Source organism: Myotis myotis, unplaced genomic scaffold, assembly GCF_014108235.1.
Source record: "Myotis myotis isolate mMyoMyo1 unplaced genomic scaffold, mMyoMyo1.p scaffold_m19_p_8, whole genome shotgun sequence".
NCBI classification, from domain to species: domain Eukaryota; kingdom Metazoa; phylum Chordata; class Mammalia; order Chiroptera; family Vespertilionidae; genus Myotis; species Myotis myotis.
Window position 1 is genome coordinate 10,382,778 of NW_023416390.1, and position 12,015 is coordinate 10,394,792.

Consider the following 12,015-nt stretch of genomic DNA (forward strand, 5'->3'; position numbering starts at 1 on the left):
CTACATCCGCTCTTCCGCCGCCCCCCGCCCGCGGCCTCGACGCCCCAGCTGCGCCCGGAGCCCAGAGCTGCGGGCTGACGAGGCGGCGGCGGCTGCTGCTTCGGGGCTTGTGATTCGCTGGTCCCCGGAACCATTGACGGGCGAAGACGCGGCTTCCATGGTGGCATTTACCTCAGGCGAGACCGAGCGGCCGCAGTAGGAAAAGAGCGAGCGAGCCGCGCACCGGGCGGGCTGGGAAGGGCAGCCGCCGGCTCCTCGCCTCCGCCCGCTCTCTCGGGGGGCGCCGGGCCCAGTCTGCGGGCCCCCCTGCCCCCACTCCCCGCCGCCCTCCGGCCAGACCCTCACGGGATTCTTCCGCGGAGGCTGCGGACTCGTCCATGGAGCCAGACCCCCGTTGCCGCCCGTTTGAGAAGGAGGGTTTGTTGTCGTTGAAGCCGGAGTGAAGGCAGCGCCGGAGCGAAACTCGGCCAGGAATCCTGCGCTCCCGGAGCCGCGGGCGATGCGCCTCGGGCCGCCGGGGGCCGCCGCCTTCACCCGCCGGGCTTCGCCTTCGCCTTCGTCTTCGCCGCCGGGAACGAACTAGTCGCGTCCCTCGGCCCCCCACCCCGCGGCGCCCCGGCTATGTCTTCTCCCCGACCCGGCTGCTTCTTCGACATCGTGAAACTCCGAGGGAAATAATCGCGGCGGCTCGCTTCTCGTCCCCCGGCGTCTCCCCCCACGGACATGCCTTCCGCTCGGGGGGCCGAGGCACCCCGTCCCCGGCGAAGGAACGCCCCCGGCCGCGAGGGCAAGGACTGAAACGGGGATCCCCGCGGCGGCATGAGCGCTCTGCGGCCCGGCCCTCCCGCCTGCCGAGCGTCCTTCCAGACGGCGCTGTGACCCGGCCGGCCAGTCCGGCGGGGAAGGCGAGCCTCCCGGGCGGCCCGCGCCTGCGCCCGCCTCTCCTCCTTCCCGTGTTTCCTCGCTCCGCGCTCCCGCTTCGGGGCTCAGCGCCCGGGGATGACGGCCTCGCGGCTGCGGCCCCGGCGGGTGCCCTGGCTGCTGGGGGCCGTCCTGCTGGTCAGCGCTGCGGCCGGTGAGTAGCCCGGCGGGCGCGTCGGGGCCACTCGTCCCGGGGTTGGGGGGCGGGTGCGGGGGAAAAGGGGGGGCGCCCGCAGAGGCCGCGGCCTGCGCTCGCCCTTCGCGGCGCCCCGGGCCGGTGGGGAGGGAGCCGCGGGCACCGTGCTCCCTGCGCTCCTCGCCCATCCCTCCGGGGGGTCACCTTGTCGGGGGTCCTGTCGTTTCGAGTCTCCACTCCCCCCATTTCCCACCCCCTCCCACCTCCGGCGGCGGGGAAAAGACATGTTGGGTGTGGTTTCTTGACATTTTTAGCCGTGAGGTAATGCAAGGATTAAAAATAATATTTTAATCACCAGTGGATGGTGTCTATGATGAGGTCTTTGGGAACAGAGCTGTAGTTCGCTGTGGTTGTTGTTTTTTTAAAATTTAATATAAAGAAGCGGATTTGGCTTACAGGAAAAAGGACATCGGCTATGGAGCACACACTGGAACCTTAGTTTTAGGTTTATTTAGATCACCCTTGGGGAATCCATGTTCCTTTCATTATTCAAACATGTTACTGAATGGGTTGAGTACAGCGTTGAGGAAGCCATGACTGCGAGGTTCCTAATAGGTCGGATAATACTGTGAAGTGTAGTATCATTAGCGTTACTTTACTCCAGAGCATTTGAGTCATAGTATGTCCGTCTTTCGGTCCGGACCCTGGTGTTTTCTATGCTTTGGGAATTGCTGTTGGGTTTAAAAGGGTTTTCGATCTCTTTACATTTAGTTGTCTGGCATTTATTGGCCGTCTTGTCATTGGGACAACTTTGACCTCGCATCAGACTTCTTAGGAAATTGGAGTCTGAAAGTTCTTTGTCATTTTACCGAATTGTAAAGAGAAATGGTAGCCATCCTTCCCTTAGGATAGTTTGCTTTTAGTCCTAAGACACCTTAAAGAAAGCCTCATGTTCCTTTTTCAAGCAGTCTTTTGGTGATAGGTTTTTTTAGAAAATTTCAGGAGTGAATTGTACATATAATCCTTCAATTTGGTTTAGGGTGGCCAAATGGATTATGCCTTTAAAAATGAGTCAAGGACAACATGACAGTTTTCAATTACTTTCTTATTTTTATAAGTGTACTTTTCAAATTCAATAAATTTCTCATCGCCATGTTAGACAGGGATTGCTTGCTTATTTCCATTTAAAAAAATCTGCATTGAGAAAATACTAAAAGAAAATTTGAAGTTTCCTTTTGTGCTGTTGATATTTTTTTATTAATGTCTATTATGTTTATGACACATCTATATAGTTGTGTTAAAATAATTGGAATTTCTGAATTGAATATATTTGGGAACTTATATTTTAATATTATTAGCCACTACAAGTTCTTTTGGGATTAAAAAAATGATTTTTTATTAGATTTCTTTATATTGTGTTAGCTATTTAAATTCTCTAGGCATAGGTCACGTGGTTGCTCTAAAATATGTAGTGAGTAAAAGGCCTTAAGCTTAAGCAGTCATTCTAAGAGCAGAAATCTCACAGCACAGACTTTTAAGTGTTCTTTGTTATTTTTTACCTTTTTAGCATCTAGATTCTCATTTATGGTTGACAGGCTTATTATTTTGTGATCAGAACTGATAAAATAAGAGAAAGAACATTGATTTAAAAATAAACTTAATGTCTATTTGGTAAATAAAACATTAGAATAATGTCCCTTAAAAGGGATGGATTAAAAGAATCACTGTTTAAAAAGTGGTTTAGACTTCTTTTTTCTTTAGTATTACATAGCAGCAGATGCCCACATTTGTGAAGCTGGATTTCAGAATAATAATAATAATAATAATAATAATAAAGCAGCTAGTATTTATTAAGTGCTTGCTGTGTGCCAGCAACTATTCTAATAGCTTGACAGGTATTTTCTCATTTCATCCTCAATTCTATACTGCAGGCTTAATTATGCTCTTTTTACAGAGAGGGTGAGTGAAGAACAGAGAATTTAAATAACTCTCCACACAGTCAGTAAATTGTGGAGTCAGGATTATAGCCTGGACTCTTACTTACAACATTAATGATAACAACAACTTCTCACTCTAATTGGGAACATGAGATAGAGTAGTGCCTTCACCAGATCAGCCTTTGCAAAGAAGTAGAGACACTTGACATGGTCTTTGTACTGCAGTGATTATGCATGCAAATGTCATGGTTCTAAATGTGTAAAAGTTTGCTTTGCTTAATATTGGAGTGGCTAGTGCAGTTTCATAAAATGCAGGTAACTAAAGAGGGGCTGTGTAGATTTGGGGATACATAGATGCAGTGATGTAACCAAACAGGTATAAATAGTGCAGCTGAAAGGAAAAAATACTGGAAGGCACACTGATACCACATTCATCTTTGGGAGTCATGGTTAAATCTTTTATTTATTTACTAGAGGCCTGGTGCATGAAATTCGTGCACGGGTAGGGTCCCTAGGCCTGGCTGGTGATCAGGGCCGATCTGTGGGGTGACCAGTGGGGTGATTGGGGACCACTGCTGGCACCCGCCTTGGCTGGTCTGGCACTGCCTGCTCGCCGGTACTGCCCCTGGCCTCAGCTGCCTTTCGCCTCCTTCTGTGGGGCAACTGGCAGGGTTATCCGGGGGGGCCCCTGCTTGCACCTGCCTTGGCTGGCCTGGGGCCTGTGGGATGGGGGAAGTTCCTGCGTTAAGCGTCTGCTCCCTGGTGGTCAGTGTGCATCATAGTGACTGGTTGTTCCGCCAGTCTTTCCGCTGTTCAGCCGATTTGCATATTAGGCTTTTATTATAAAGGATTTATTTATTTAAAATATATTTTTATTTATTTCAGAGAGGAAGGAAGAGGGAGAGAGAGTTAGAAATATTAGTGATGAGAGGGAATCATTGGTCCGCTGCCTCCTGTATGCCCCCCACTGGGGATTGAACCCACAACCCAGGCATATGTGCCCTTGACTGGAATCGAACCTGAGACCCTTCAGTCTGTAGGCTGATGCTCTGTCCACTGAGCCAAACCAGCCAGGGCAATCCTTTATTTAATTTGAATCCCTCTTTCCCACTTAACTCTATCTAGTTCTTGGCTTCCTTAATTCTAAACAATGTGTATTCAAAACATTAGAATTTATAAAAATATGATGTGCTTTCTTGGTTTATAAATGAATTCTTTATTTTAATAAAAAGATACAGTACTTGCCCTAACCGGTTTGGCTCAGTGGATAGAGGGTCGGCCTGTGGACTGAGGGGTCCCGGGTTCGGTTCCGGCCAAGGGCATGTACCTTGGTTGCGGGCACATCCCTGGTGGGAGGTGTGCAAGAGGCAGCTGATCGATGTTTCTAACTCTCTATCCCTCTCTCTTCCTCTCTGTAAAAAAATCAATAAAATATATTTTAAAAAAGAAAAAGATACAGTACAATACCATACTTAAGGGTCAGCTTCTGTAAGAAAAAAATTTTCTTTCTTTGAGAAAAAAAAGTTGTCACGCTTTATTTAGGTGGTAATAGTTACAGATAACATATCTAACTCTATATCCCACCCCACCCGATGCAATCCCTTGTGCAGGTTTAATTACCCTTTACTTCCAGCCTTAGTTCCTGTCCTTCTTATTCTTGACATTCTCAGGGCTTAGGAAACTTTCTTTTTATCCCTTTAGTTGGGTTGTTGAATAATTAAAATGATTTACGAGAAAGTAATATTTTAGTACATGTGCATGGTAAATTCACATAAGCATGAAAATTCTGAAGACAGGCAAATGAGGTATATATGTCATTCTTTTTTTAAAATTGATTTTAGAGCGGAAGGGAGAGGGAGAGAGAGATACAAACATCAGTGATGAGAGAGAATTACTGATTGGCTGCCTCCTGAACGTCCCCCTACTGGGGACTGAGCCTGCAACCTGGGCATGTGCCCTTGACCAGAATTGAACCTGGGACCTTTCAGTCCGCAGGCCGACACTCTATCCACTGAGCCAAACCGGCTAGGGCTATATGTCATTCTGAACTAAGGAGGGGGGAAGTAGACAATTCATAAATGCTAAGGTTCCCTTCCTGAAGCAGGTTTTTCTATCTGAATCTTTTTAGGCAGGTAAAGGGGTGGTAAACTCTTTTTGAGTTTGTTGGGCTTTAATTATCGTATCGAAATAATCAGTATGCTAAGGTGGCTCATTTTGGGGAGACTCACTCCTGACTCCTACACCATCCTTGGTCATCTAGGAGGCTAGGAAGCCCATGGCATTCTTTTCCCCCATGGCATTTTGAGTGGCCTCATTGTTGGGATCCATACGTGGAAGGGTCTCCAAGACACTCTTAAGGAACTCAGGGTCCTACATCACATCATAATTCTCTTCCTTCTTGACTGGCTCAGATGTGTCCATGGCTGAATTGGCATTAATGTCAGCTGATTCTTCCTGCATTTGAAAGAATTCACTTGACAGGTTTCAGTTTTAGATACTTTTTTTAATGAACACATACATTCTCAAAAAAGATTAACTTATTTAGTTAGTGCTCTTGAGCAGTTAATGAATATTGTTGAGGAACTGGAAATTTAGTATTTTTTATTTTAGTGTTTTTCAAGATGTGGGCACTACAACAGGATCACCTTTGCTTTTTTAAAAAAATATATGTTTATTGATTTTAGAGAGAAAGGGAGAGGGGGAGAGAGATTGAAACATCAGTGCTGAGAGAGAATCATTGATCTGCTGCCTCTGCACTCCCCACACTGGGAATCAAACCAACAACCTGGACATGTATGCTGACCAGGAATTGAACCATAACCTCCTGGTTAATAGGTTGACTCTCAACCACTGAGCCATGCCAGCTAGGCACCTTTACTTCTTTTTTTAAATACATTTTATTGATTTTTTACAGAGAGGAAGGGAGAGGGATAGAGAGCCAGAAACATCGATGAGAGAGAAACATCAATCAGCTGCCTCCTGCACACTCCCCACTGAGCACATGCCCGCAACCAAGGCACATGCCCCTGACCGGAATCGAACCCAGGACCCCCGAGTCTGCAGGACGACACTATCCATTGAGCAAAACTGGTTAGGGCCACCTTTGCTTCTTAATAAAATGTGTATTCCTGGCCCCACAGTAGATGTACTGCATGGATCTCTCTGGGGCCTATATATATTTTTAAAACTTAAACCCCTAAAGATTCTCACTCAGGCAAGTTTGAGGACCACTGCTGTATATAATTAATTAATCTTATTTGGACTTTGAAATATTGTGATATTTTATCAGCTTTTGCTGGATAATAATTGGAAACCACAAAATCATAGTGGTATATACAACAATAAGCATTTGTTCTGCTTCGCTTGTCTCATTCTGGGGCCCAGGCTGGAGGGAAGGGTAACATCTCTCTGGGGAAACCTGTCTCATGGCAATGATAGTACAAGAGGATAAGCCCAGTCCCACCAGCCATTTCCAGACTCTGGTCCTATAACCTCTCATTGGCAAAGCCCAAAGACAAGGGGTAGCAAAGTACACTTTGCCTATAAGGAGGCCGTGGTATTATATGGATGTATGATACTATTGTGGGGGAATGAGGAAATGGGACCTTTGATCTACCACATATGATCAGGACTATGGTCCAGAAGGGGAGCTTCTCTTTACCATTTGAACAGTCAAACTCTTAATTAGGCCTTTGCATAAAAATTATATCAGCTTGGGTCTCTACAAAGCTATACATGCTTGTGGGATGTTGTGCTGGTAGTGTTATAATTGTTGGTTGTATGAAACATGGGGAGAGAGATACTTATTCCAACCTTTACTAAAGGTGAACCTTCTTATCAGTGAAAGGGGAGAATTTGTATTTTTCTCTAGTGAATAAATTCTAGCTACAAATAAAAGATACAGAGTGAAGTCAGTGTAAATTGGTTAATTTTATAATTGGCCAAAACACTTATTTTGGCACTCATATATTGCCTTGCTGTTGAATATCAGTTTTATGTATTTTCCTTGTCCTCCTAACTGATAATTGCTTCTAGAGGACAGGGTTCATATCTTAGACTAGAGGCCCAGTGCACGAATTTGTGCATGAGTGGGGTCCCTTGGGGTAGCCTGCAGGGATAGGGCCCTAGCTTGCACCCCCAGGCTCGCAGCCGCACCTTGTGCCCCCAGCCTTGCAGCTCTGCAGCCCTGCCTGGCACCCTGCTGTGGCCTGGCGCTGCCCCCTCACTTGCCCCATCATCCCACCTGCGGGGGCGATCAGTTGGGGTCGGAGCCTCCTGCCTGGCTCCCTCAGCACCTGGGAGCTGGGTGGCGGCCCTGCCCCCTGCTGCCGCTGCTGGTCGCCATCTGTGGGGCGATTGGCGGGGCGATCAGGCCCCAGCTTGCACCCACCTTGGCCTGGCACTGCTCGCTCACCTGCTCCATCATCCTCCCTCGGTCCCTCTCTTGTTGGGGCCCATCAGGGCTGGCAGTGCTGCCACTGCCACCCGCTGTCAGCGGTGCACCACCGACGTCTGCCATGTTCCACGCCTCTCTCTGGTGGTCAGTGCACATCATAGTGAGCAGTTGAACTCCTCCTGGTCGAACTTCTGAATGAATGACCGCCTGAGGGGACAATTTGCATATTAGGCTTTTATTATATAGGATTGTTTTGTAATCTACCATCTTGTTATGCACATAGATGTTTAAAAAATACTAAATGAAGCTCGGCTGGAGTGGCTCAGTGGTTGAGTGTCAGCCTATCAACCAGGAGATCAAGGTTTGATTCCTGGTCCGGACATATGCCTGGGTTGCAGCCTTGGTCCCCAGTGTGGGACATGCGGGAGGGAGCCGATCAGTGATTCTCTCTCATCATTGATATTTCTCTCTCTCCTTGTCCTCTCTGAAATCAATAAAAATGTCTTTAAAATTACTAACTGAATAAATAATAAAAAAGGAATTGGAGCCAGGAAGTAATCTAAGATTGCCCATTTACTCAAATAATGGTTTAGTAATTCTTTGTTCCTTCAACTGTAAGGTAGTTTTAAGTGGAGTAGTAGGAAGACCATTGTCTTGAGTTAATGAGACCTGGATTCTATGTGACTCTACGCAAATAGATTACTTAATATAGTTTTCTCAATTGTAATATTATGGGGTTGAACTAGATTGTTTGAAATGCAGATTCTTGCACCACCCAAGACCCACTTAATCTGAATATATGGACAGTGAGTTTTAGAATCTACATCTTAAAACAAACATTTCCCAAGTAAATTTTATGTACTCTAAAGTTTGAGAACTATTATATCTAAGATTCCTTTTAACTATCAGGTTTTACTTTATTTTATTTTTTACTTTTTGTGCTAATTATAACCTATTCTGGATCTTTTATGCAGTCAACATTTGTATCAAATATTTCTTATTTTATGCTTTAGGCAACTAGCATGTAATTCAGTGTTTTTGTTTTTTTTAATAAAATTTTTATTGATTTTTAGAGAGAGGAAGGGAGAGGGAGAGAGAAACATCAATGTGTGAGAGCAAACCATCCATTGACTGCCTCCTCTATGTTCCCCAGGGGGATCAAGGGTGAACCCGGGCATGTGCCCTGACTGGGAATCCAACCAGCAACCTTTCATTTCAGTGCACTGGTCAACACCCAACCAACTGAGCCACACGGGCTGGGGTTCTTGCAGGAAATCTTTTAATGAACTTTTTTCATGTATTAAAACTAATGTTTCAGAACATATCTATATTTAAATCCTCATCCTTCTCTCCCCTCCCCTTCCACCTCCTCTCCTCTCTTCTCCTCTTTTCACATTCACCAGTAGTCAGATAGCAAAAACTTTTGGCTCCACCTTTAAAATATATTTAGAGTCTACCTCCTTTTTACCACCTTCATTGCTTCCACATAATCTAAAATCCATCATCTTCCTGTCACTTGTTACTTTTTTCAGTAGTCTGTTTTCTCTAAAATCTTTGCTTTATTACAGTTGCTTTCTTTTTTCTTTTTATATTTTTAATCCTCACTGGAGGATATGCTCTCATTGATTCTTAGAGAAGGATGAAGAGGGAGAAAGAAATAGGGAAACATCGATGTAAAAGAGAAACTTTGATTGGTTGTCTCCCGTACACACCGTGACTTGAGGTTGAACTCGAAATCTAGGTATGTGTCCTGACCTGAATTGAACCCACAACCTTTTGTTGCACCAGAAGAGGCTTCAACCTACGAGCCACCTGACCAAGGCTACAGTTACTTTTCAATATGTATTCTGGGTCATCCTTTTCAACCATAACAGATCATGACATTTCTCTGCTTAAAACTCTCCAGTGTCTCCCCATCTCACTCAGAATAAAAGTCATAATCATTAAAAATATTCTACACAAGCAGGCCCCTACTACTTTTTTTTCCTAAGGAGGGGAAATTAATATATTTAAAAAAATGTAACTATGAAAAAGTAGTAACAGTATATAAATGGAGAGTTTTCTGAGTTTATAGAATCTGTTATTCTTCACGCCTCAGTTTCCACCCAGTTTTTGTGGGTACAATTTTCATATATAACATTTGTAAATGAATTTGAAACCTCTTAGGACAGCCTTGCCTTTTCGGTTTGTCATGTCCTGGGCAGTCCTATTGGGACATGGAGCTGTCTGGGTCCAGGTTCTTCTCTAGGACACAGAGAATGAATGTCCTGTGGCATCTTGGCAGTGGCTCCTACTACTTTTGACCGCATCTGCTGATTTCTCTTCTTGCTAAACTTTTATTGTGCTTTTAACTTTACAAGAATTACAAATTCAGAAAATTAAATGTACTTGAATAGGTTAGATTTAAGACACTTTATATAATTTGAGCCTTTGATATAGGGGGGAGCAAAAGTAGGTTTACAGTTGTGAGTATGGGGTAGTTTATTCTTGTATTATTTATTAATTATTGTATATTCCATATGTAAACCCACTTTTGCCCCACCCTGTATATCCATAAGTATTTACTCTGTTATCTCATTAACCTCTAAACCAGTGGTTCTCAACCTTCCTAATGCCACGACCCTTTAATACAGTTCCTCATGTTGTGGTGACCCCCAATTTCATTGTTACAAATTGAACATAATTAAAGCATAGTGATTAATCACAAAACAATATGTAATTATATATGTGTTTTCCGATGGTCTTAGGCGACCCCTGTGAAAGGGTCGTTTGACCCCCAAAGGGGTCACGACCCACAGGTTGAGAACCGCTTCTCTAAACAGCCTGATTAGAACTATTATTTTCCCTTATTTTAGAGAGGAGTAAACTGAATAAAAGGGAGACTTGGAATTCAGGCTCAGGCCTCTATAACTCAAAAGCAGAGCATTAATATAATATATACAGTGTTAGCCCGAAGGTATAAAATACTCGGAATATTTTAGGCATCTGAAAATCTTATTGACATTTTAATCATTCAGCATTGCTTGCCCAGACTGAACTCTGCCTCAGTTATGGTTTCTTATTTGGCTGTAAATGACAACAGATGTTTTAGGTTTTGTGTGCACTGTTCAAATGTTGATGGATAATAAAAATTTCACTGAAGATTCAAAGCTTCAGTTTTGGGAAGAAGCATCAGTTAGATGAGAAGAGTGATGATGACATATTTAGTTGAGGATAAGTGTTTAATGTTTCCATCTGTTGTTAGTGATTAGAATCCCTAGGGGCCTTTTTAGTGTGAAGAGTAAATTTTTATATTTAGTTACTACACAAAGGGCCATATTGTGGTGACAAGAAAGGCAAGATGAAAAACAGCCAAATGATATCAAGAGATGAAATTATTCATGTTACTTACTGAAACAACGTTTTTTGTGGGAGATAATTTTTCTGGGATATTTAATTATTTTCCCCCCTTTTCCAATGTGTTAGCTAGATGAAATGTCATGAAAAATGTTGATCTATAAATTTATTTAGCCTTTAGCATCAACTTTTTCCATTTATCCAGCTCTTCTCTAGTAATCATTGTTTTATCCATTTATTTAGGTTTATCAGATATTCAGTTTTACTGATCCTTGCTGCTAAGAGCAAAATAGTAGTCTTAGATTTGTACTAAGTCAGTTTAGATTTTACACTAAATAGCTAATAGGCTTTATATTTCACATCACCCTGTTAATGAAAATTAATTAAATTCATTAACTGAAAATAGATTAAATTCTAGTTATTTGCAAGTAAAAGCCAGTGTGTTAAGGCATGGTTTATGGAAGTTTAATAATTGCATTGGCTAGGTTATTCTAAGATAGCAGCGGTTATTTCTTTTTCTTATTCTTTTTTTAAAAAATATTTTTGTTGCCCTGGCCGGTTTGGCTCAGTGGATAGAGCATTGGCTTGCGGACTGAAAGGTCCCAGGTTCGATTCTGGTAAAGGGCATGTGCCTTGGTTGTGGGCACATCCCCAGTGGGAGGTGTGCAGGAGGCAGCTGATCAGTGTTTCTCTCTCATTGATGTTTCTATCTCTCTCTCCCACTCCCTTTCTCTCTGAAATCAACAAAAATATATTTTTTAAATATATTTTATTGATTTTTTACAGAGAGGAAGGGAGAGGGAGAGAGAGCTAGAAACATCAATGATGAGAGAGAATAGAATCATTGATCGGCTGCCTCCTACACGTCCCCCACTGGGGATCGTCCCGCAACCCGGGTATGTGCCCTTGATCAGAATCGAACCTGGGACCCTTCAGTCCTCAGGCTGATGCTCTATCCACTGAGCCAAACCAGCTAGGGTGCAGTGGTTATTTCTTGCTCACCCATTGAGACTGGTAGGGTACTCTGTTCATCATTCAGGAATCTGGGATGATAGAGTGTCACCATCTTGAAAGTTGCTTGTTGCTGTGCCACAGGTAAAAAACAATGTATAAGAAAATCTTGCATGACAATTATGTGCTCTGCCCAGAAAAAAATTCATATCGCTTCTATTTACAACTCACTATTCAGCCTCATGGTCTCCCCCAACCTCTAGCAAATGTGATCTTTCTATTTGTAAAAGGAGTTTGGGACATAGAACTAATGGTGACTGTAGGAAATAATAAGATAA

The 12,015-nt window shown here is 43.8% G+C and overlaps 1 protein-coding gene across 2 annotated transcripts in view; it reads left to right on the forward strand.

The window, feature by feature from the left end:
• Positions 1 to 389: 389 nt before the first annotated feature.
• The window catches only part of BMPR2 (bone morphogenetic protein receptor type 2), a 124,603-nt gene continuing 112,977 nt past the window's right edge, over positions 390 to 12,015 (forward strand). The window contains exon 1 of one of the 2 annotated variants that reach the window (XM_036320690.1): positions 390 to 1,075. In XM_036320690.1, the coding sequence (XP_036176583.1) occupies positions 1,000 to 1,075 (76 nt within the window). In that variant the 5' untranslated portion in view covers positions 390 to 999. The remainder of the gene's footprint in view (positions 1,076 to 12,015) is intronic. The other variant, XM_036320688.1, reaches the window with a different exon arrangement.